Source organism: Anser brachyrhynchus, assembly GCF_964034855.1.
Source record: "Anser brachyrhynchus genome assembly, chromosome: 5".
Lineage (NCBI taxonomy): Eukaryota > Metazoa > Chordata > Aves > Anseriformes > Anatidae > Anser > Anser brachyrhynchus.
Genome location: NC_137699.1, coordinates 882,993 through 909,661, shown reverse-complemented (window position 1 = coordinate 909,661; position 26,669 = coordinate 882,993). Strand labels below are relative to the sequence as shown.

General features: G+C 41.8%; 1 protein-coding gene across 13 annotated transcripts in view; it reads left to right on the top strand.

The window, feature by feature from the left end:
• Window positions 1-26,669, top strand: part of TEAD1 (TEA domain transcription factor 1) — a 160,609-nt gene that overhangs the window by 127,242 nt on the left and 6,698 nt on the right. For all 13 annotated transcript variants that reach the window (XM_080593055.1, XM_080593054.1, XM_080593060.1 and 10 more), the window contains 4 exons: window positions 1,431-1,555; window positions 13,485-13,658; window positions 24,800-24,940; window positions 26,337-26,489. In XM_080593055.1, the coding sequence (XP_080449181.1) occupies window positions 1,431-1,555; window positions 13,485-13,658; window positions 24,800-24,940; window positions 26,337-26,489 (593 nt within the window). The remainder of the gene's footprint in view (window positions 1-1,430; window positions 1,556-13,484; window positions 13,659-24,799; window positions 24,941-26,336; window positions 26,490-26,669) is intronic.

The following is a 26,669-nucleotide window of genomic DNA, read 5'->3' as shown; positions in this document are numbered from 1 at the left end:
ATCAAGCTTTTCTATGGCTACTTCCATACTCCTTTTCCCATGTTTGTTTCATGCATAATTTCAGGAAAGTGTATTACTTCTTCGTAGATGACAATTAACTTTACATCTCCCTTGCCAAAACTACACCATGCTTCTGACTCTGACCTGCAGTTTTCTGACACTTTCATACTTTTTATTTTCTAACTTCCTGCTATACAATACTTATACAATACCATACAATAGTTATAACTATCTTTCTGCATCCTTGATTATTTCCTTTCTCTTGATATTCCTTACTTATTAAATTGTTCTCTATGTCAGACATTTAGAATCATCATCTTTTATTCTTCTATGTTTTCTTTCAAAATAGGATTGTTAGTATTTCAAAACCAGCCAAAAATCACACATAGTTTTTCCGTCATTAGAATTCCTGTTCACGTCTAACCAGTCACTTTTGTAATTCCCTGCTTCACACAAGCCTCAAACCTTCATTGCCTAAATTTGAGGTTTGGAGCCAGCTCCCAAACTCCCGCTGCGAGATATGGGCATATCCACTATCTGTGACCTCTCCCTGCTTCTCAAACCAGTTAAGGTTCATCTTGGTTTTCTAACCTTTCTTGTGCCTGTGTCTCTCCCAAGATCAGTTTCTGCCTTTCAGCCACAGCTTTTCTCTTCTTCCTTTGCTGTTTTGTTTCCTTCTCATCTGATTTTCCACAATGAGAAGCAAGAGATAGCATTTATTCATTCTCTTGAGGTGAATTAGAAATTGTGGTTAACATCCCTTCTCTCTCTAGATCATGTCATTCCCTCTTTATTATCAATCTAAAATTTTCTTTTTAGAGTATGATTCAGCTCTCTACAGTAATTATTTATTATTATATGTAATATAATGATGCCTAAAAGCTCCAAAAGAAGTCAAGGACCCAATGTGCAAATACATAGTAAGAGACAGTCCCTGCACTGGGAAGCTTGTACTCTAAATAGCAGAGAGAGGACTTGAGAGTGGCAGGAGAAACAGGCAAAAAGAGAGGTGATTTACTTGTAACGTGGCACATTAGGAGCCAGAAATGGAGGCTCGTTCTCCTGACTCCCAAGGCAGTAATATCTCCTCTGAGTCTTGCTGCCTGTTTCCAAGGAAGGGTCAGCTGTAAGTCTGTGTGAAGTTTCTATAAATCTCTGCAATCTAGTATATAATTTAAACAAAAATTCTATGATTAGTTACAAGCCCTAGGAAACAAAGCAGCAGATCTTTTAATTAAACCAGTTTTAGCTTACTCTGTTGGGACCTTGTTTTCTACTTTTTGTTTTTCCTATTTTAAGTCTCTGAATTCTTGTTAAAATTAATATAAATGACCAATGGGCTACATGGGTGATTCCTGATTATATTTAATTCAGACATTTTAAACTGAGGAACAATCAACTTCTTCATGAAAATGGTTTCTTTGCTTTAGGATTTGAGCCTACGTCAGCTCCAGCTCCCTCGGTCCCTGCATGGCAAGGCCGATCGATTGGTACAACCAAGCTCAGGCTGGTGGAGTTTTCAGCTTTCCTTGAACAGCAGAGGGATCCTGAATCAGTGAGTGTTGCTCTCGCGTCCACTCAGCTTTAGCTTTTCTCACTTGCTTCCCACTCTGAGTATGTTTTCTAGGGCTAAGCCTGGTGGAATACACCTAGTATTTCTGTGTTCATCATTGTTCGGTGTAATATTCCTTTCACCGTGATACCACATTTTCCTTTCTCACCCTTTCTTCATTTGCTGAAGGGAGAGGCCTCTCTGAAAGCAGACATGGTTCACTATGCCTCATTGTTAATCTACTTTAGCAGTTGTACCAAATTACGTCATGCTTTTGGTAATAATTCAGTAACTAAACTATAAGTTACAACATAATCTGTTTCCTAACAAACAAAATCAAGGGCTTGCATAGAAAATATGCATGGCCTTTTAAAAACCTGACATTAGGGTTATCCTCTGGGTATCTTTAGGACAGTCCTTTTTGGTTCAAGCCTTCCAAGCATATACCATTCGTCTGTATCACTTCCTTTTTTTTTTTTTAACGTTACCTGTCTAAATGTTCTATCATTGAGTCTTGATCTTGTGCCTTAAGGCCCAATCCAAGGTTTTGATGTTTTATTTTAGTTTAGTTTAGTTTGGTTGTTTGTTTTTTGCTTTGTTTTCTTTTTTTCTGTTTTTCTTTTTTGTTTTCCTTTGTGCTTTTTTGAGGAAGGTTTTGTTTTTGATTTGTTTTTCAGTCTTCATACTGTACCTGCAAGGGCAGTTTGTGAAGTTGGCTGTAATTTTTTTTTTCTACTCTAGCTAGCTTTGAACCTTGATATTAATCATGATATGTTTACCACAGACATTTGTGAGTAGCCTAGCACTGTTTCTACAGTGTCACAAAAAAATCAAAAGAGCTTCTTTCAGCTTGAACCTGGATTTTTATTGACATAACTGCTGAAAAGCAAATAATGGCATGAATGGGTGATATAGACAGGCCATTCTTGTTCAGATTTCTGGTAAAATACAGTAGCTTGGAGCAGAGAGAAGCTATCGCTTGCTCTTTATAATTAAGTACTGGAAACCATAGCATTTATGGGCTCTGGCCAGAGGTGTTATCCAGCAACTGTTTGCCCTGCATAATGGAGACCAGAGACATAGCCCAGAAACCTTGCAACAGGGGAATGCTCCTGGCAGAGAAACATCCCAGCAAAAATACACCATATCTCCACTATTCATATACTAAATATGTGGTGGTGTGCTGGGTTGCTGAATGTCCCATTTTGCCAGGTTCAATTAACTTTGTGGAAGGAGGTGTTTGGCAGAAGGTACCATTTCCTCAGTTCCTGCCCAGTGGTTCAGTACTGCGTGGTTTCCCTGAGACCCCGCTGCCACCAGGCAGCTCCTGGGGCCCCCATGCCCACACTCCCCCAGTAGCCCTGACTCCTGTGGGCCGCTCCAAGCAGACTGCTACTGCAGTCACCCCTGGGTCAAGTGCCTTCCCAGAGATGAAGGCACCTGCACCCACTCTATTCTCATCATGGTTGTTTCTTCTAGTGTGTAAATTTACTACACTGAGTGTTTCTCATGTACCTTATGCACATCCCCTCTTCCTACTGTGTCATTGGCCAGACTTCCCCACACTCCCTGGCTGCAAAGCCCTGTGTCATCATCCATGGCCACAGCATTGTGGGTGGCCTTGGCAGAAGTTCAAGCAGGACCTGCACCAACCTCCCTCTGTCCTGCCAGTTTCAGCTTAGCGTCCTCCAGGCTAAGCCACAGCTGGAACACCTTCTCCACCCGAGCCCCAATTTCATCCAGACAGTGGCTTGTGCTTCCTGTGAACATGACATCCAGGTTTTCTCATTGGGCAGCCTTATCGAAATGCAGCTTTCAGAGCCCATGCCTCAGTAACCCATGTAACATGCCCACTGATTTGTGGGTGCTGCCATACCCATGTTGCCACATGCCAGGACACTACATGTGTGCCTCCAGCGTATTGGTAAGGCAGGATGTAGCCATGTAATACTCCATGTTACTGCACTGCATGTGAATGAAAAAGCAGTTCATTGTATTTTGACTGAAGGTTTTGCCAGGGCCTAAGTATGCCACCTAACAATCCTTTTTCTGTAGGTTTTTATAATGTAATGCTGTTTACAAAATGTATGGGCTTATATAGTGTAGGTCCTCTTTGTGTCTTCATAACAAAAGAGAGCAAATGAAGGAGTTCAGTGAACAATTAATGTTTACATCTTACCCTCTGAGAAGAATCTCCCTCAAAACAAGTACTCTCCCACCAGATAATATGTGATCACCAGTGGCGCTGCCGGTGTCTGTGACATGAAAACAGCTGAATGGCCCAGGTAGATTGGCAACAGGACTGACCAGCAGTGAGTGGACGATGCTGTTGGGGAACAGGAGGTGCCGCTGAGCTGGTGCTTGTGTGCAGTGCATGGGGCTGGCAGCTGGGGACATGCTGGGGTTCTCATTTCTCAGGCAGGTGCAGACTGTGGGGAAGGCAGCGCTTCCACATGTGTGGCAAAGGAGGGGTGGGGGCCTGAACAGAAAACCCAGCATGGCCCCATAAATGCTGTAAAGCCATTCTTGGAGTAAACTAATACTATTTGGAATTCCTCAGGGTGCAGGGAGGTCCACCAGCACTTGTCTCAGCTTGCAAGCATAACTGCTGCAAAACCCATTTTGTAAATGTGGGAGGTTTACTAAAGAAGCAGAAGCGTGAAACTACACAGACTCGTTTTTTAAAAACTCAGAGTCTTAAATGTTGTAACATTGCAAAAATAAGGCACAAAGAAAATTCAATTCCCTGTCGTGTATGAATCCCCATGCAGGTCATTTTCTATCCCTGCACTACAGGCGCCAGGGGGAGCTGAGGACTGAGCCCCCCTTGGGCAGTGCATCACTGTCACTGCCTGGGGAAGGGGAGGCGGGGTGGGGACGGGGGCACCCAGGGCCAGGCAGGGGAGACGTCCCTGCAGTGCCATCTTCCCACTGACTGTGCTGCAGCACTGCAGACATATTCCCTGGCTTCTGGTTACCCCATGCTATACTCTTCAGCTTAATTGTTTAGCTCCAGTTGAATAAGTTTGATTATTTAGATATGGTTCTAAACAAGGACATAGGGAAAAAAACACAACAAGGCAACACAAATGGTTCCTGGGGCAAACATAGAATGGTGCTGGCTGGAGAGGCACTGGGCAGAGGTGCAGGAGCACCTCTGCTCCTGTCTGCAGGACTGCCCCAAGTGGCCCTGCCTCCCTTCAGCCTGCCCCTTCCCCAGCCAGGGACTTTTCCAGCAGCCACCAAAAGCCATGAGAGCTAGCCCAAGGCTTGTTTAGCACTGTTGCAGAAAATACGAATTCTGAGTGTAATTCTACACATCTTTGTGTCAGTGAAACATTTTATTGCAGATAAGGTTTGCACAGCATAGAATGGATTTTTCCATTACTTTTTAAATAATAAAATCAGCAAGCCCAGCAAGGTGCATGTTTCACACAATCTGTGTATGAAGCTGTGTACACATGCTGTGGTCACAGCATCTCCTGTACACCTTTGTGCCTTTGCTGACCTCAGAGATGAACGTGAAAAAAGCATTCTCATTTGTCTTCTGAAGAAAGATGGACGTGTGTTCATTACACTTCTGACTTTAAACAGGAAGTGACATAGTATTATTTTGATCAAATGCATTTCCAACATTTTATTAAGAAAAAGACAATTCCTCCTTTCTCCAACCCACAGCCAGGCCAGAAAGCCTGATAGTAGTGGTGGCAAAAAGACCGATTCCACTTTAAAACGTAACCTGGAAGTTCACTGAAAGAGGATTATTTGACATAGTACCTTGGGCCAGGACTCGATGACCCTGGGAGCCCCTTGCAGCCTATATTCCTGTACAGCAATTAGAAATTCAGGTCTGTCTGCCCATGCTGACTCCCAGCAAATTCAATGGGGCTGTGCATGGACGTAAAGGTCCGCCCACAGAGAATTCATGGTAGAAGTGGGGCATTAAACATTTCTGGGGTTCTTCCAATGGCAACCGGTGTTTAAAAGTACAAAAGCCCCTCAATGTCAGGCAGTTATGTTAATTTAGAGTGGGCATTCTGGTGGGTCAGAAATGTGCTCTGTAGAGTCCTGTCACTTTTTGAGGGCTGTTGACTTCTTTCCCTTGCCTAGCCACAAAATTGCTCCATTTACAAAAGAAAAAAATACAGAAAGGAAATAATAAGCACCCCTCACTGTAACTCTGCATGGCAGTGGATCATCTGGAAAGACATAAGATGGCACAGTTGCAAAATCTTGGAATACTGATTCTGCAGTTAAGGATGGGTAAAATTACGCCTCTTACATGAAAATCAATTCAGTTTACAAATGTCAAGCTGTATTTTCCTTTTGTGGCATTTAGTGCTCAATCACAGTTCTTAAATGGTGCTTAGAAGCTGCCCTTGTACATCCAAGCACCAGTGTTCCTTCCTTTTAGCTACCTTTCATTATTGCCAATCCTATATAACTATATTCTCAACCAATTAACGAATTTATTTACCGATCTGTTGCTTTGAAGGCAGGTTTTATTTAAAGGGGGCTTTCCATTTTTACTGTAGTAGTTCTGTGAAATTTCAGGACAAATGCTTAATAGAAGTATTCCCATGTTCCCCAACAAATACAAACTGAGCGTGCAAGCAGATTAGAAGGGATCTAGGCAATCACCTGTTACACAAGTAGCTATAACATTCAAAGACTAGCACTGAAAAGATGATAATACCAGTTTCTCCTAAATACATTAAATCCTGCTTTCCCATCAGGAAGAAAAACAACCTTGCCACCACCCAACAAAAAAGCCCTTTTTCTCTCTCCCTCTTAGAAGTTTTGCACTCTTGCTGCTGCATTCGAGTACAAGCACTTCAGACAGCTTTATATCTAAAATATCTTAGGCCTGTAAAGAACACAGCTGATGGGCCTTTTCAGTATTAACCTTCCTAACCACGCTGTCACATTGTGTTAGGTCCAAATTTCGAAATGTATTTTGAAAAGTGGTGAAGAAATAAAATATTCTTTATGTTTTAATTCAGGTTTTATTGTTGTAAAATGGCTTTGTGAGCCCAGAGAGAATTGTGCCTGAGAACCAGAAAGTGAAAGCAATTGCGAAAGAGCCATAAAAACAGCCTGCCATTATTAGCCAAATGCAGTAAAATTCACCAAAGTTAATCAAACCACCTAAGTGATGAAAAGTGAATGAGATCTTTTCAAAAGAAACCCTCCATTTTTGAACAATATCAATTGTTAAAAGCATTGTTTATCCCTTCTTTATTCCCCATGAGCAATTCAGCTTTTCAGCCATAAGGAAGCCTTGGTTAGCATCTTTGTGCTGTAAAGGAAGAGGAAGCAAAGCCACACTTGCATGAATGACTTGGAGGGGCAGATTCAGGATTTTAGGTCATTTAAATCTAAAATCCGATGAATTTTAACAAAATGCAAGTGTCATTTCTTTTGCAGTGCTGGGGAACTGCACAGTGTCCCTGGGCAGCGAACGTCAAACCCTGGAAAGCGTTCATCCTTGGGTATGTGTGCTTGGAAGTGCCAGTAAACCACTTAGGGGGGGGTCCAGACTTGGAACTGCAGCATTGCAGCAGTGCTCCCCGCTGGTGCCATTCCCAGAGGACCTCACGGAGACATGCTGGGTGGCCAGGGCCAGCTCCCCAACCCCGGTGCTTCAAGGGAGGGTACTGGGTTGAAAATGCTTGCTGTGGGCAGAGGGACTGAAGTCTGCTCACGCTAAGCACTGAGGATGGGTGGAAAGACCGCGGGAGCCTGACTGTATTCACTTCCTTTCTCAAAATCCACCACTGCTGCTGCTGCTGAAAACTTCCCAGCAAAATGAAAAGTGCTGCTTTAGCAGAAGCGCAGAGGAGCCGTGGCAGCAGCACTGTGAGCACCCTCTGCTGGGCCCCATGCCACCGCCACTCCCCAGCCCTGCCCACCTCACTTACCCGAAGCCCGGGAGGTGAAAGGAGCTGCGACATTAGCTGCACGAGGCTGCATGGGACCTGGGCTGGTCCAGGGAGCTTTGAGATTGCACAAATGTGTCCTGCAGGAGGGCACAGCATCCCCACAGGCTGCCCTGCCTGCACGCTGATCCCCTCACCTCCGTCCTTGCACTTGCCCTGGCATTGCGCCCAGCCACGTTGCTGCCCACCCTGCTCTCAGTTCCTTCCCCTGCAGTTCCCCAAAATTGAAAAGAAGTTGGGAAGTGTCCTCCTGTGGCTGATCTGCGATGCAGAGTTTAATTACATGTTCCCAAGTTCGTTTTTTCCTGCTTCATTCAGTGTAGATGTAATGGCCCTTCTTTGATATGCAGCTATTCAGCAGTTTGTTTTCGTCTGTTGAAATTTGTGGCCCTGTGCCCTGCTTGCTGAGCACTGTCTGAACTCCTCCAAACAGAATTAATAATTTTCCCCAGTTGCGTTTCACAGATGTGTTGGTGCAGTAATTTTTTAGATGAAGGGGTACTATTGCTCACATCTGACAAACCAAGAAGTTCAGGTGCAAAAGAATGAATGGGCCACTGATTTTGAGGGTCCACTTTGTTTTGTCATGAGCCTGATTTTTCCAAATACTTAGCATTATTGAGAGCTTCCTATATTCAGGCACAATTTTCCCATCTGAGCACTCAGCATTTCTGCAATTGGGACCATGGGGTCTCAAATCAGGCAGGCCAGAACTGAAGGATGCATCTTCACTGCTGCAGGAATGCTGATGAAAACATGAGCGCCTTGCCCAACCAGCAAGTCCCAGTTCCACACTGGGACTCCAGTGGCAGTGGCTGGGAATTGCTGGGCAACATTAATCTGTTAGTGCTGGGGACTGCCCTGCCTCTTCTGCAGCTTTCTGCCTCGCTCAGCTCCTACCTCCCCTTGTCTGCAACTAGAAAACTGTCCAAGGTCTTTCACGGCACATTCCTAAATCAGTCCCTGAGCAGATCTAGACAGGAGACTGAATGGGTGGATGTCCTTGAAAAACTAGGGAGACTATTCAGTTGTATCTTCACATACAAGTACAGGGTGGTCAACTGACGTTTCTCATGGAAATGTTAAAACCATTTACAACAGAATTGGTAAAGACTCCAGTTACAGTATTAGAATATTATAAATGTAAGTCCCAGTCTGCTTCAGTGGAGGACAACAGCAATGGCAATGAAATAGTCAGTTACTAGTGTTTTGGTAGAAATAAGAAAAATTGTTGGCAGAGCAACTGATTTTCTTACATCAGCAGGAAATTTACATGATACAGCCAGACAGCAGAGCTGCATCTGGGTAGGGTACAGGTTACAGTAGCACATAGACTGCTGATGTACCAGTGACTGTTTTTTAATCAGTCTGTCCCACCTGGTTCCTTCTTCCTCCAAAAGTACAGTTGCTTCACAGGCAGCAGCATGTTTTTAGAGGAATGGACCAGAACCACTGCCCAGGGCCTGGCACTTGAGCATTTTCTCTCAGCTCAAGCTGCCCGTCTGCCTTCCCCTGGGCATCTGGGCTGAGCTGCAGCACAGCCCAGTGAGTGAGGTGCTATTAAGCCACATGGCTCAGGCATGGCAGCCATGTCCCCATCCCGCTTGGCCACCCCGCGAGTGTGCACTGCAGCAGGGTGAGCACAGAAGTGGTCACAGCACCCAGCTGCTGCAGGGATGAGTCCCAGGCACGTGCCTGAGCGTCGCGGGTGAGTAATGCTGTGCCAGCGGGTGCAGCCCTCTTGCAGCCTGCGTCCTGTGCTCATGAGTGGGTCAGCCCAGCAGGAGTCCCCACTGAGGGACTTAGGCCACCTTAGGCCACCTGCCTTCCACCTTGCTCCTCATCCCTGGCATCCAGCCTCAGCAGGGCCCGGGGAGCAACTTGCCCTGTGTATGCTGCTCAGGGTGGTTTTGTAGGGCCTCACAGCCCCAAGAGACAGGAGCAGCGAGGGAGTGAGCGTCCCAGCACCTCTGCGTGCCCAGCTCACCTGTGCCAGGGCATGGGACAGTTGGCTTCACATGTCTGCACCTCAGCCACAGTTTAATAAAACTTGTTCCTCTACGGGTTTGGCATTAGCTCCATGGGTGTAGGGAAGCGCAGGATGCAGCAGAGAGAGCTGTAGCAATTTGCAGATCTTCATTTCACAGACCAGAATGGCTGTTGCCTTAGAATATAAGTGCAAAATTTGTGAGGAGCTGTTACAGCTATATACACAGGCTAATAAAACAAATGTAGGTGATTTGTCTTTGTTCTGCTCCAGCTTAAATGCATGCATCCCCTGCCATTGGCAATTTGTCTTGGTTCTTTTAAATTCCTAAGTGGATTATATATATTTTTTTCATGGTATTATTTGACAACAGTCATATTTCATGGCTTTACTGCATTCTTTGGATAGTTAGAATTTTTTAAGGAAGGGAGCTCAGTAAGAGGCGGCCATCTCCAGGGCATGTTGTGTAATGCAGACGCTGAAGACAAAGTAGCTGAAAATGTTCTTTGTACGTTTTTATGTAGTTTTTACCTTCAGAAAATACAGGATTTGACCTATGGTGGTTTACAGCAGCTGAAGCACGTTATTGCTCCAATGCCGGATGGAAATCCTTGAAATGCTACGGCATGAGTAAATTCCTCAGCACCTAATATACTTCAGTGACGGCAATACAGAGTCTAAAACAACAGTGAATTCTGACTATAATGAGGATGTTTTTAAGCTTTTCAAACACTAATGGGCTCAAAAATATAGGCATACAGCTTAGCTTATTTGCTTCTGTTTTCATATAAATTCCTGTCATGAAATGTGTTTGTATGAGAACTATAGGGATCGTTTCAGTACCCTTTTACCCTGCTTTTAATATATTATCATTTATTAGTTTGTAGAGACGTGCCATATCTAATTAGGTTAGTAATGATTGTACTTAGTATAGGAACTGCAGCAACATAAGGAGAAAATCACACATTGCGATATCAAAACAAACATTTCCATCCTAAGAATGTCGTCAGGTGATGTCATACCCTCTGTCCTACTGTACCCGTTCAGAAATTTTGCTGCAGCAGCATCTGGTGCTTTGGCAAGCTCAGCAGACAACTGTGGTAGCTTTACAGCTGCTTTTAACTCTGCTTTTATATTGAAACAGCATAAAGACGTCTTGATCTGCTCTGTGTTCCTATAAACGTGATTGCTTTTACTGGAGTTTGGATACCGAGAAAATCATACATTTTCCTGGTTTGCGACATAAGGTACAACATGTGAATTACCTTCGGAATTTGTACTTGCCGATCTGTACAATGCTGCTTGCCCTTCCTCATTCACCCCACAGCAACATTTGGGCCTGAGAGAGAGAGAGACACCTTCTGGGGGAGGACACTTGCCTGGGCACAGGAGAACCTGAGATGTCAGTTCCATTCCAATAAAAATGGCTTTATTTGTACAAGCTGGAGCAACTCCAGCAGAGAAGATTGAGAGAAAACAATCTCAAAATAAGTAATAACCTGGTAGTTAGTTGTGGGTATGTTTTTTCAAGCCCTTGTTCTGAACAAGGGAGAGCAGAGATGGTTTGGAGCATCTCACATCCCCAGGGAGAGCGCTCCTAGGCAGGTTAAAGGTTTGCAGGGGAAGGAAAATGTTTTGGTTTAATTTTTATCAGGGAAGGCTGAAGTGCTTACCCCCACCAGGAGAATTCTCATCATTCTCCTTGGGAAACAGAGAGATGTTCACCTGACCACAGTGAGGCTTCCATCAATGACCATGTCATGTGACTCAGCGCATGCCCCATTTACCTGCATTTTGCTCGTGGCTAGCCTAGAAGAACAACACAAGCAGGTTTCTGGAGTCTGTTTTGTTGTTTTGTGGCAGCTCCCACGTATATGGGATACCAATGCATTTTACTGAGATCTAAGTTTGTCAGTAGGCAGCGAGAAACATAAGAAATGTCCAGCATGACTTTTCATCATTTAGTCACAGTACTGCAAGCTAAATATGTGACAACAGTGTCAAAAAAAAAAGTTGTAGCCATGATACTTTTCATATGAGTTTGCATTTTTTTTTCAAGTTAAAATGTCTCCTATATCCACTTTTGCCACTACTGCGTAAAGTAAAATGCTAAATCTGACCGCAGCCACTGTTATGATAATCATTTGTGGTTACCAGCCAGGTCAATGATTTCTGGTATCCCTGTGTAAATGATCAGCTCACAAGCTAGACCAGTGCCCGCATTCATGGGCATATTCAGTCCTGCACATATGCATTCAGTTCCCCATCCATGCATTTATTTCTCTGCCATACACACTTTGCCCCTCATGGTAGAAATAGCTTCTTTGGACTAGTTCTGTCCCTTTTAGACTCAGTGTGCCCTAAGCAAAGGCTTAGTTTTCTGCTTGTGTACAAAAGAAGCTTGGATGACATTATTTTGAAAGAGGAAAGTCTGTGCAACTGGTGTTCACATATTTGATGAATTGAACTCAAGACTTGCTTTTGCAAACACCTTTACACAGTGTTATACTTTCCTTTTTCCTTTCACAAAATGAAAAAATAAATAAAACCATGTAAAAAGCACAGACCATATCTCACTGTTGGCTACAAACAGGGATGAGTGTTCCCTGATTCTTTCACTGTGCTAGATTATTTTTAAATAGATTTCAGTTTAATTTCCTAAGTACAGAAATCTTACTAGTCTATTTCCTTGTCCCCAGAGTTTTGGACATCTGCTAGGGAAGACTCTGCTTACACCAAAGGAAGGCTCTGAGTGGATGTCCAATTAATTTAGATTTGTCATTTCAATTTGTTCATTCGGCAGGTATATTGTAAACAAAATAGCTTAAATGAGGTCTGCTTTGGGGTTTTAAATATTTTATTTGTGCTTACCGGTTGGGAATTGCCCTTTATATATAGCATCTGTTCAATATGACAGGGTTTTCTAGTGTTCGTTGACTGCATATCAGTTTTCCTTTAATTGAGTTAGCAAAATGTTTTGCGATCTGCATAGGTAAAAACTCCAATGTTTAATCATGCCTCTCTCGAGCTTTTTCAGTCTGCTTGTGTGATGCTGGGAGCTGCTGGTTGACGTGTGGAGGGGCTTCGCGGTTCACCTCCCGTTTGCATTTTAGGTGCTAAAAGGTGCTCTCATCTTGGGGAAATGGCAGCCCCTATGACCATACTGGACTCAGTGGGGAGCTGCCATGGACTCCACTAGGCCAAGGATTTGCCCCCAGACAGGAAAAGGTGCTGAGGTGATTCCTGTGATTATAATGAGGTGCAGTGGGATGAAGCTAAGAAATAGGGAAATGGAAGCAGAATGCATTTTGGCACAGATAGGTGTCAGTGGAGCTCACTCCTGAGGGAAGTGGTAAAGGTTGGCTTTTTAATATTACATGGGTGAAAATACTGGAGGGCATACAGCAACGTCCACTTCTATAGTAACAGCAACACAGACTGACTGGCCTTCTCATTACTGTCATTCTTGGGTTAAAAGAAACTCCCTTCCCCTTTTTGTTAAGCGCTGTTAGCATATGCTATAGATAGAGGTTTGCTGGTTTTTTTTAGTAGACAAACAGGAAGTGTATAGGTGCAGGATATGTGGCACTAGCAGAAATCTAGGCTCTGAGGACAGGGGATATTAAAAGGCATGGCCTGAAGAGGCAGAAACAGGCTTTCCTCTAGAGCATATCCATCTTATTATGCTCTGCGAAAGGGCTCTTTATCGCCTTGCTGCCGCTGGGTCTCTCAGTGTAAATTACTCCCTTGAAGATGGCCATGTTCTGTGGTTTGCAGTAGAGACACAGGTTTTTTGATGTTGACCCTTGCTCACAAGGGGCTATTCCACAGTCACTACAGTTGTTCATGGAAATCATACTGCAGAAAATCATAGTCCCAAAGGTAATGTGCAAGTCATTTAATCCATCAAAGCATGCTACCTTCTGCAGGAACACACGCAGACCCATGGCTTAATAAACCTCTGTTCTCTTCATACAGCACTGATTTTCCTGTTTCTTTCTTGCAGTACAATAAACACCTCTTCGTACACATTGGACACGTCAACCATTCTTACAGTGATCCATTGCTTGAATCGGTGGACATTCGTCAGATTTATGACAAATTTCCTGAAAAGAAGGGCGGTCTAAAGGAATTGTTTGGGAAGGGGCCCCAAAACGCTTTCTTCCTCGTAAAATTCTGGGTGAGTAAGATGTAACATGGAGAACCTCTCTTTTCAATAAGGTCTGAGTTTAGTATGTAGCACCCTTCGGGGTGCTCATGAAAATTTCTTCTGTTGTCATTTGAAAGTGCAAAGCTGTATATCCTGGTAGGTCACTGGCCCAAAGCCACTCTTGTTGGCAGCTCCACAAGACGTCTGTGTTGCAGACAACATGCAAGGACAGATGCGTGCCTCAACTGTGCTTGACACAGCTGCTGGGCAGGAACGAACAGGTAAAGAGAGCCCTTGTTTGTAAATGGGGACCTGCCATCTAGTGGTCCAAGACCAACCAGAGAAGCAGCGGAGACTGCTTTTTAGTGTTTCTATTGTTGAACTCTTGCCAAATGCAAATAATACAAGTATCAGTTCTGAGATCAGCTCACACTTTCACAGACAGGACCAAGTAGGAACTGAACTAAGTGTGCAGTAGGATCACATGCTTGGGAGGGTTCCTGGATTTTTTTTAGCAATTTTTTTTTTGGTTGCTGGAGCACATCTGTTTTCCCCTTGCCTATTTGTTAGTGAGCCATGGGACTCTGCTCCAAAAGTTATTATCTATTCATATGAGTTGCAACCAGGAGCGAAAAAAAAAAAAAATTGAATGGAAGGCTGAGATGTTGGACAATATCTGATCTAGTTCTGATAATTTTCATTGATACACCAAATCTGCTTTGTTGCACTTGCAAAACCACATGGTGGTGATGTTACAGGTTCATCCAAGAGGATTGTCAAATCTCCAAGCTGGACCTTATGTTTCCACTGAAACTTTTTCTACTCATGGATTTGCTAGGGACCTTTTTTATGATATACTCTTTTTCATACTGGCAGTTATCAGCTAAATATTTTAAATTTGACTTTTAAAGCTTCAGTGAGGGGGCAATATGTAGGGACTAATTACAGAGTGGAGAGGTTGATGCTGAAACCAGAAAAGGTTGATCTGGTAGCACTGCTTATGATTAGGTTTCCTGGTGTTTGTCGTTTTCAGTGAAAGTTTATCTGTGTGGCCTGAATACTGTCCAATTTGTACATATCCCAGACTTCACATCTTGCCAAGTTTCTGTGGCACCAGATATGGGAACTGAGAATGAGGGAGACTCTTTTCTCAAATCTGGATGCAGAAGAGATAAACCACTGAGCAGGAGCTGTGCTGGACTGCGAAAGAAATCCACTGAGAAATTCATGGGGCTTAAAATTGGGAATGGGAGCTGTAGAATGAGTGCTTGAGGGCTGGCTGAACAAAGAGACCAAAAACAGCACACAGTGGAGAACTGGAAACAAGCACAACAGAAACCAGAAGCCAAGGCAGGTGAGAACATAGGGTCAAAAAGAGGTAGGGAGTGGGAAGAGGGAGCATTTGGGATAAGAAGCCTGTGGGAGAATGTAGGGATGAAGGCACAGAGACAAGTATGCAAGAGCTGGGAACTGGACAAGCATAAGGGCACAAGAAATCTGGCTGCAGAGGAACAGAGCTTGGAGGTAAGTGTCTGTAACCACTCAGTACCTTTCCTTGCAATTCTTGGGCTTGAACCAAGAACTCTCACCAATATACTTTGCATAATAAGTACTAGTGAAACCCACTGGCAAAATGAACCTCACCTTGCCTGCCTGTTCTCAGCTCACAGAGAATGACAAGCTGCAGACTACATTAGACACGGAAACAGCAGAGATCTGTGTTGCATTCACTGATGTATTGTATGTTCTGCTTCTTTGCTGTGTGGAAACTGATTTTCAGCTGTGCTGAATGCTCAAAGAGATGTGTCCAAAGCCAGCAGAAAGCTTCTTTGGATCATTAATGTCTGTGATGTGCTCATGGCTTTATTTAAGTACCAGCCTTCTTTACTTGATCTCCTACAAGCAGTGCACCCCTTTAACCCTCTTGCCTCAGTTCCCCAGCTGTAATATGGGGGTGATGCCATCCCTTCACTTTAGGTGGTCATTGAGAAATGAAACTCACTGACATTTCTTAAGAAAAAAAGGTAATGCCATGAAGAAAACCTTTATCAAATTAATAATTCTGTGTTCAGCACAGATTTTTGAGTAGTGTGCAGGAAATAGAGACTGGGCCACACTGAATAGTGCAAATAAACAGAAATAATGCATAGTTGCTCAGTGGGCGAGTGTGCAGTTGTGTAGCTAAAGATCATGATGCAGTTCAGCAGTCAGGATGTACAGGCAACTTCAATCTAACATTTCCTAATCTCACCGTGCCTTCCAACTTAATGGTCTTTTAATACAATTTTGTTATTATTTTGTTATTATTTTTGTTATTATTATATTATTATATATTATTATACTATTAGCTTAGAGATTAAAAAACATACAGTGCTAACATCCTTCTGACTTATATATTAGAAATGTGGTGGGAATGCCTTCCTAAGCTATGGCCTTAAAATAGGCTAGTGGATTTTCTTTCTCTTTGAGCACGCCAAGGCAGAGGGAGGGTGACAGGGGCAGTGCTTGGGAGCAGCAAGGATCATGATGAATGCTCCTCTAGAAATAGACTTCACACCAGTTGCCCCCACAGCTAGAAAAATATATATAGGAAAAATATAAGATGGCTCTCTAATTAGTCATGAGAATCAGATCCTAAACTGTCAGCTCACTGTCCTTCTCTTAATTTCTTTCACCCCAATGGGACATTTCTTCAGGGAAAAAAAAAAAAAAAAAGGACACTTGCCATTTTTCTGGGAAGCCTTGAGAAACGGTTCTAAAACAGTCTATTACCAGTGTAAAGCTGGCAAATGTTGGCAGTCTTTTTGACTCTTTTAGTAACTTCCAGTTTATTAATGAGAAAACAGATTAAACTCTGTATCTTTGTCCTTTCTTTTAAATTCAGTATCCACTTCTGAAGCAGTATCCACTCCCTCTGTACCACACACTACCTCCTCTTACTATGAACATTCAACTTCTCCCAGGTTCTGTTCATTGCTTTGCTTCTTCACAATATCCTCCCTCACCCTGTATTTAACTGTGTCTTCCTTTCCATCATGTTTATTGTCTTCTCCCTTTATTACCATTTAACTATTGGTAGTTTGCTCAGCACTGTAAGCTACTGAGTGCACCCTAGCAATCAGTGTCCAGTGACACTCCAGGTTTTGGTGGAATTTGATTGTAATGTGAGTAAAAGAGGAATAGGAATTTCTGTTGGGTAAATAAGTACGGGTGGGAAAGCACTGCAAGGGGACTCAGCAAAGAAAACCAGGGACTATGAGTAAAAGGAGTTAAAGGTTACAGTAGGAAGCAGTCAGATGTTGCTGCATGTGGAAATGTAAAAGCAAAGGTGAGGGTTTGATGCCAGAAGGGGTGGTGAGCCTGTAAACAGATTTAAAGAGAAGTTGGCACATCCTTGGGGATGGCAAAAAGGACATTCTGTTTTGTCATGAAATCTAGTGTGCAAAAGAAAGCTGGGAAACAGAAAGACCAGAAAGGAACACTCGCATTGAGGATGACCAAGGCAGAAAGTAGCTTAGCTCTGGTAACTGGAAAGAATATTCTTCTTGCTCTTTCCCATGTAATTCTGCTCAAGGCTTCTCAGCAGCACATGTGCCTTTCAGTTCTCCTTGTGCTAAAGGTAAAAAGGTACACACCTTTTACAAACTGAAAGGTCTGAGATCTTGCAAGAAGACATTTGGCAACTGTGGAGTTGACTTTGCAAAGTATTACAGGTATTGAATACAAAGCAAAGCTGTTCTGCTTTGCAGCGGTTTAATGATTCATTCCAATTGTATTTACTGTGAGATACAGCCAGATGCTGGCAATGGGTATGCTTCATCCCACACTTTGGGACCTCCTCCTACCTACCTGTGCAGAAGGTATAAAAGGAAAAGTCTTCTCTATTTACACCACCCCATAACCAACCTCACAGCCCTGCTAAGCAATTTCCAGGTCCTTGTCTTGTACCTTGAGTGCAGTGAATCGTCTTCTGTTTATCGCAGGCAGTCACTGGGAACCAGTGCAGGGAAGGCAGTCACCTGAGAGACAGGCTTTTATTTACCATGTTATGCACTCAGTACAATGAGTAAATAAGGAACAACATAGCAACACTGTGGCACAGGAAATGTATGTGACACGATGATATGAAACTGGAGATTACAGGGATATAAAACTAAAACCAAAATAAGTGTTCTTAAATAAATGTGGAAGTTATCTCCAGAACACTGACAAGGAATTCAGACAAGGTTTCAGAGTATCTGCAGATGAAACCTTTGTCTGGGTGCAGGTTGAGTGTACAATCCTGTTTCATTAACATTGTCACTAACAAAATAATTCCAATCTATGTAAAATAAGCAGGTGTGATTTGTGCCATCTGATCTTAATCTGAGTGAGGTCAATATACCTGTTGGTTGGTTTGTGCTTGAACTGTTTTTTTTTGTGGCTTGTGAAAAGCCCTCAAAGTTTTCTGGTCTTTGACTTTCTCATCAGCCTATCTAAAAGCTAAATCAACATATGTTGCCTCTGTTGGTTTCTTTCAATGGTTAACCTTCCACTCATACCATTTTCTAGTGCTGTTTCTAATGCTTATCTGTTTCTAATGCTTATTCTGATTTTCTGATATTTTATTTCTGATATTCTAATGCTTATTCTGTTTCTAACACTTAGCTGCTACTATCCATAAATTATCTAGCACTAAATATTATACTTACACTCTTGAAAGAGGAAAAAAGTAAATGCTGGATCACACCTCCAGCTTTGTACCAAAATAAAACATTATTGCTGGCCTCGCCTTCTTGGCCCCAGGTGCCAACTGCCCAGCACTCTGCCCCCCAGCTCTCTGTTTTCTCTTGCATGAAGGTTGTGGTACATGTCTCCACATCCCCAATAAAGACATTTGACTTAGCTGTTATTACTGCATACATCTCCGTCAACTCCAGCAAGGGAATTGCTCTAGGACTTAACCCTCCTTGTAACTTAGCCCTGTCTATCACTACGTAGCTTGGCAACTACTTTTTGGTACTAAGAGCACTTTTGACATTAATTCAGCAGTGAGTATCTGTCTGATGCAGCCTAGACTAAATTCATATTCTGTTTTAGCTAATTATTTCCCTCTCATGTTTTGCTTTGTGCTCTAATTGCAAGTTCTGAGGCAAGAGTCTGTTTCTGCTTGACTTCTCTGTCAGCTTCAGTACCCATGCGGCAGGCTCCACACCTCTGTTGGCATCCATAGTGCTGGTGCGGACACACCTTTCTACAGTGTGGCTGTGGATTTTGTGTATCTTGACACCGACACATGCTCTGTGCCACACCTGAACTCTGACTTCTGTAGCTACAGATATAGACATGGGCAGCAAATACATCTAAAAGGAGGAAGGATGTTTTCTAACTAGTGAAACAGTGAGAAAAAAAAGCAGCTGATACAAATTAATACTGGGCTTTCAGGCTTTCCACCGATCTGAGCCATTGGCTTATTTTTTTTTTTAAGTGTATGCAGGAGCTTGACCTAGTCTCCAAACTGAGGAATGCTTAGTCAGAATCCAGTGCAACACTAAAATAAAGGCCAAAACTCATCTGAAAAGATGCATGGATGATATTAATTGATGTTTAAAAATGAATGCCTCTATTTGCAGGAATCAGCAATGCAAACTAGGAGTTTTAGAAAGTAATGCATATTATAATTAGGGCAAGCTTTTAAAGATGCTTTGAAGTCCTAAACATTTTTGAAATTCAAATGTGGGATGGAAATAAAGGCATCTACACAATAAAGGGGCATTAAATTATGTCCCCCAAAATTTCACTGTTTTATAGATGTAAATATATGCCATAATTAGTGGTAAGTAACATGAGAAGGATGGTTAAGTTTATTCCTATTCTTATTCAAAACAGCTGTGGCATGAAAAATAGTGCTCCTTCTCTTTGTGATACACTGGAACAAACAATTTCCCCATGTAATCAGTGTTCAGAAATGGCTTGCGCCTGTGGTCTCCTCCTCCCCCCCGAATTTATCTCCATGTGCCTCCAGCAGTCTTAAAAGGTGCAGAGATTCTTTGTGCCCTTCATTTACACACACACAATTGTGGCTACTGCCTTTTTGTTTTCTTTGTGTTCTTACATGCAAGTTCTATTGCACAATCCGGACTCTTGGATTTCCCTCCACAAACACAGACACACACATGCACAATCGCCAGTTTTGACTGGCAAATGATCTGCAGCTCACAAATGGAAGCTGTAATGTGAATGGGGCTATGGCCAGCATGCAAATGTATGCGAAACAAATTAGATATGGAAGAAAGCAGCCATCCATTTTCCTTCCTGCATCGCAACCCTCTCAGCACAGGGTGTTCACGTGGTGCTTGAGGCGTACCCTTTTACCAATTGATGCACGGGCATTAGCGCTTGAGCCTGGCTAATGAGTGGAAGGGGCTGAGCAGCTGGGAAGCCGGAGCAGCTTGGCCTGTCCATCACAAGCCCAACCATGTGGCAGACCTGGACGCAATTCCTGAGCTGCAGTGTAACGTGCCAGCGACCCAGATGCTCCTGTTGGAAAAAATTGCTTCACTATTTGGAATCTCTGCTCTTTGATCACTCTTTGGAGAGGAGGAGGGAAGGCATGATGCGGTCATATGAGTAACACACCTCCCTGCAGTCAGCAGTCGTTAAAACCTTTACGCTGTTAACAAATGGCCTTATGTGCTTAATGTTAACTACTGAATGCCAGCATAAATTGTTCTGGCCCTCCCCAGATCCCATTGTTTCCAATAGGTGCTGTTTTCCTTCTACTCAGCAGAAAGAATTTAGACTCTTCTCAGTAGTTTTTGCTAGAGTTGCTTTTTTGTTAGCCAAATCTGTTACTATTACACAAGCGCTCTACCCTATGACCCCTGCCGCTAACACAGAGCCTGAGAGCGCTTGGGAAGTGAATGTGGAGCGTTTTGTTGTTTGTTTGTTTTTAAATATTTTTCCTCTTTATTTTGGTTGCAGCCAGCTATGTTTTGCTCCTTGCTCTGGCACACTGGCAGGGGCTTTGCCATGCAGCATGTGAAACACTTGGTACTCTTAATATGTAATATTTTCAGTGCTACCCTTTGACAAGCTATGCTGTATTCATGAATTAATCATGTTCTTATACAATCACGTAGAAAGGGTGCCAGAAAGCTGAGGGTCTTTCTCTCCCCTCCAAATGCATTCAGCTAATACAGAGTTCAGCTTTTAAAACTGAATCAAGATTAGTTTTACGTTTGAAAATCAACCCCCCAACAAAACCCCACAACATTTGTTAAGTTGTTAGGTTTTCCTTTCCTGCTAAATTACACTGATCTTCAAATGCGAATCTTTTAATGAGTATTGAAAATGACTTTTTGAAAAATTACTCAAAATGACTCTTGTTCACTATATGTAATCATGCTTCCATTCTAAAGGGTATTTATAGGTATATGCTACAGTAGTGCTCACCAACCCTAATTTCTGGAGCCACGGATCAACAGCATAGCTGCAGCAGAAGCTGTACAGAAGGGAAAGATGGTTTACAGTCCAGGAAGCCTTGCAGTCGAAGTCTAAAATGCAGGTGAACAGCTAGATAGAGACAGACTGAGCGTACCAAGGAAATAGAGACAAAGCTGAGTCTCGTGAGAGGCTGCAGGCACAGTGCTCCAGAAGCTTGACTTGTCAAATTTTTCACTGGGATCATTAAGAAGGTTAACTGAGGTTAATAAGATAAAGTCATAGATGTCAATTTTGGAATTATTATATTTATCTAGTCTTACCTCTCCTGTAATATAGGTAATGAGCCTCGCTAAGTAATTTTTGCATCCAGGCTATAAGCCTACGTGAGCTAGAGCATCCCTGTTACTTACATATTCAGATTGGTTACAAAAGACCCTAAGTAACAGTGACTTCACCATATTCAGAATTATTCCAGCATTTCATTGCCATCAGAGATATCAGCGTCTGCCGTGTTTCTCGTTTAGCTTTTGTGTAGCGTTAGCTTTTTGTCTTTTAATGTCCTTTCCTTCAAGCTTTAATCTATCAGAAGACTCTTTCCCATGTAGCAACTTGTAGACTATGACAAAGTCGTAGAAAAACTTCCGTTGGAAAAATTAAGTAGATGGAGTTTCATTAGTCATTCACTACAAAGGATGTTTTCCAGACCTGAAATCATTCTTGTAACTCTTTTCTGAACCTTTTCCAATTTTCCAACATCCTTTCTAAAATGTGGACACAAAAACTGGAGTCAATATTGTAGTAAGGATCCTGCTTAAACTGAATTCAGAGGTAACAACACATCACTGTTCTTCTGCTCAAAATTACATCTGCAATTCTCATAGCCACATCAGATCTACAATTTTTCCAATAACTTTTTTTTTTTTTTTGGTATCATCATTACCTTTTGGGGAAAAAAATTCCCCCAAATTTAAAATGTGACTTGCTTTCTTCAGTTTGAGAGAGACATTTTCGCGTATTGTGTGCATTTAAATGAACCCCTTGCTATGTAAGCCATACCAATATACGTAACAACTCCTTCACCGTCATTTCTTATCATTTAACCAAAGCTTTGTATTTTACCAAAGTGATTGTCTTTCCTTCTTTTATAAATGTAGTCAACACTTTAAAAAAAAATCAAATTCTAGATTAAGACTACTTCCTTGAGGTGACATTCCCCTCTTCACAATGATGCATGCTCCTTCCTTTGTGTTCATGTACTCATCCTCTAGTGAAAAGATTTGAACCCCAGGTTAAGGGACAAGATGCTTTAGTATGTGAGACTGGAGAAAATTGTTTCGTTATTAAAAGAAGCTTTGCTGTAGCTTTCATTCAAAAGTATTTACTGTTGCAAACTCTTAGGATTTTTATATTGGTATTACACTTTTTGGAGGAGTCTTGGAGGTTCAGCACTCAGCATGTTGTAGTTAGTTGAACATTAAAACTCTTGTTTAAAAGGAGAACTCTTCCTTTCCTTGAAACACCTCTACTGTACGCTACTTAAAAATAATAATAAAAAAAATCAAAGAGCAAATACAGGTAATTCATTTCTGTTTTGCAATCATGGGTACTTTTTAGCAACAACATTGTGATTGCATAAGAGTAAATCATGACAGTTGAATGATAATTTCAAGTGTTCCTCATTCAGGGAGGAACATCAGGGCCCCAGCCTGTATTTTTTGTGTACACAGGATTCCTAGTGATTTCAGCAAGAGTTGGAAGCACTGTGGGAGTGATCAACAGGGTGCCAATGGCCACATGTGTTACTTTTCCGGGTTAAATGTCAAGTATATTTTTTCAGTGGGCTTCAAAACGAGAAAAAAAAAAGTTATTTTTTAATATCTATAAGCAGTTGTTATTGCAGCTTGAGATACAAGGTCTATGCAGTTGACCCTTTTAAACAACATGAAATCACAAGGAGCATATTACTTACAATTTCTTAAATATCTTCTCTGTATCTGAAAGAAAAAAAAATGTGTTATCATTCAAAACAGTATAATTGTTTTATCAGAAATAACTATTCTTTAGAAATTCCAGTGGAGCAGCTGTGACATGGCTGATGGCTGCTACAGTTTTTCATATTTAGATGTAATTGCAAACCAGCTGTGATGGCAAATTACTTATTTAATATTAGCTCAGAACAGTTTCTTACAGATCACTGTGAACACATTGCTTTAGCTGTACATTAAACATTAACTGCTGACCTCATGCAAAACATGTGCAAGAAGCAAGGTGTAATAGCAATAGGATTTCTTTCTGTTATGCAAAATATGTGACTATAAGGCTTTTTGTGTTACTGTGTGTAAAACTCTTGAGATTTTTCCACTGATTAATTTACCAAAGCCAGCCTGAAGTAATATTAGACCTATGTCTTCTCCATACCACAAACTGGCTCAGTATTGCTATTATCAGCATATTGCCTCAGAAGGTTGTACCACAAATATGGATTGTAGACACTAAGTAGAATTAATGACTTGTTGCCCAGTTAAACATTAAATAGCAGTTACAAATGACCTGAACTATAGTGAAGGCAGGATTACAATTGTTCCACAATAACTAGTATATAAAGATACCTGTAAACTGCATTTTTAAAAAGTCTCCAGGTAGACAAGAAGGCATTTGTCATCACTTCTGTGTTACATTTCTGTGTTAGCTATAAAAAGCAATAAAAACAAGTTAAGCTAGAAGTGCAAGTGAAACAGCTGTGAAAGTGTATTTCCCTGTTAAAATACTCATCTCAGAGTAGGTTAAAAACTCAGATGATTCCTAGATGTTACGCTGCAGTAGCTGATCGGCTATTTCCACATAAAAAGAAATCCCTGCCCACTCTCTCCTTGGGCACCAAAGATGTCAGCAGAGCTAACGCCTGAATCAACAAATCCAGCTGCGGATATCTCTAGCCTCTGCCTATATCCGTATTAGTGCTCTTTTAAGTTGATGGCTTGTGAAAATGGTTTCATGATGACAAAGAGCACAGTGGCAGAAATGCTTTAGTGCTACTGCAGGCCTGGGGAGGCAGGATTCAGCATGTGACCTGTGCTGTTGCTTCGTAACCAAATTAATCATGCTGCACACAAGACTCGGATTTTGGATATAAATAATTAAAGGTAGCACTGTTTCTCACTTGATCCTGCAACTCTCAGTCTCTGGTGCTAGATATCAAAGGCAGCTGGGTCATTATTCAGACTGTGGAGAAATACTGAAAGAAATCAAATACTTCAGTAATATTTTATTGGTCCAGTAGGCATGGCTCAGTAAGCACACAGATAACGTGAAGCCTGTGAAATGTGTCATACAGCTCAGCGAGGTTAAATGGTTTGCTGAATCAGGGCCATATGGCCTGACAGAGTTCGTTAGAGCTCAATTCCTGTGTTGCACAGCCATCTTCCTTTGTAGTGATGATTTCATTGTTTTAAGAAAGGAAAAAGGACTTCATCTTTCTGCCAGACAACAAGGCCACCTGTAGCTGAGAGAAATACTGGGTTCTCTTTTGTGTTTATAGTTTGAAGAAACTGTGGCTTTCCTAAGGTTTTTATGTCAACAATTGTGCAAGTACTTTCTTTGAGGTTTTCCACTTCCACTGTTGTCACTATCAAATCCTTCTCACTCCCTGATTTCTGAAATCAAGAATGGTGAGGTAATTGCAGGTTATACTATGACATTGTCAAATGAAAAATAAAATCTTCAACATCTGTTGCTTTTCCCAACAGGCTGACTTAAACTGCAACATTCAAGATGATACAGGAGCATTTTATGGAGTCACCAGTCAGTACGAGAGCTCAGAAAACATGACAATCACGTGTTCCACCAAAGTCTGCTCTTTTGGAAAGCAAGTAGTAGAAAAAGTAGAGGTGGGTGTTGGGCTGGGCTGGGCTGATTCTCCAGTTCCTTCTGATTTCACTTAAGCTTTCCTCTCTCCTGTATTTACTTTACTCTTACCTGTCTTTTCCTTCCCTCCTCTAATCCTTCCTGAAAGACTATTTTCCTTCCCAGCAGTGTTTGAGTTTTTTTTTTTTTATATCATTGTGTGGCCGGTGATGCTACAGTAAATAAAATCCTGGTTACCCACTGCTTCAGAGCCCCTCCTCCATCCTGCCCGTGGCAACTTTCAGTGGGGAACCTGCAGCTGACATCAGTGCGGCCTCCTCTGTCGCAGCAGAGAAGTGCTGAAGCAAAACTGCTTTTGCTCCCATTTCCAAATGCTTGGCCAGCCACGTAGCCTGTTTGGAACCATGCTACAGTGACAAGCTACCTTTTGTCATCTAGTTTTTTTTAACATTTCAAAGACATGGATGGTATCCTATGTTTTTTAACATGCAAGGGCCTTTATTGTTTACCTTTTATTTTCTAAGCAGAAAAGCCATATGTACTGGTCAGGTAGATATTTGGTTTACTGTACAACAATACTGTAGCTATTTAACTTGTCTTCCGCGTTCTAAGCCCCACACCCACATCTGTTACATGCAAAATAGTTTTTGTATGCACAGTTTAGCCTACAGCTGCAGGTTGAGCATTTAGTAGATATCTTGGTCACTGTTCATGTCATCCTTATACTAAATATGGTTCCAGTGCAGAGTGACCATAAAAAGTTTTCCATCATTTCTATTAAACGAAGCTTAGCGAAAGCTAAGAAATCCCCAAAGCCACTGAGGAGATCATCTGAGCAGCTGGTATCTAGACAGCTGGAGTCCAAGAATCACAGGCACCCTCCTCCAACCCCTTGTGAACCTCTGCAATATAAATCAGTCTGTTTTCTTCTGCCTGTAGCCTTGCATCTTCATGTAATTCATAAATTGCATATTAAATCATGCAATAATATTTAGCTATGTTCATATGTATATATTTATACATAAATATATAAACTTATTTCTGTTCTTCCCTTTGCAGCTGATTGTCCCAAAAGTACTGTCAAATCTTATCAAGCTTATTGCAAGTTTTCTGCTTAATTCATTTTTAATGGATTTGGACTTTACTTTGTGTAAAGATTACTTTGTATAATCTTTATCTTTTCAATTTTTAATTCACAGGTTAGAGAATAAGTTGTGGTAAAACTTTTAACAATGAATGGCCTTTGAATTTTTAGCAAGGCACTGTATAGCTCAGGCAGGGAGTTAGCAGGTAGGAGTATGGGTGTTTGTGTGGCTGAGACCCACTTTCTTCTGTCTACACAAAGAAAAAAACAGATACAGCATTAATGCTTTTAATCTTTTTAAAGTATCTTATTCTAAATATTCTTTTTTTTTTTAGACTGAATATGCAAGGTTTGAGAATGGCCGATTTGTGTACAGAATAAATCGCTCTCCAATGTGTGAATATATGATCAACTTCATACACAAGCTGAAGCATTTACCAGAGAAATACATGATGAACAGCGTGTTGGAAAATTTTACAATTTTATTGGTATGGACTCACTCTTTATTTTTCATGTCTAAAATACTCTCAGCTTTATATGGCTTGCTTAATGTGCAGTATTTAGAACCAGTTTCCAAATCCCCTAGTCATGTTGCTTACTAAACAAATCATCCCATTGACTTCAGACTAATAGTCTTGGAATCGTGCTCTATAGAAACCAAGGATGAG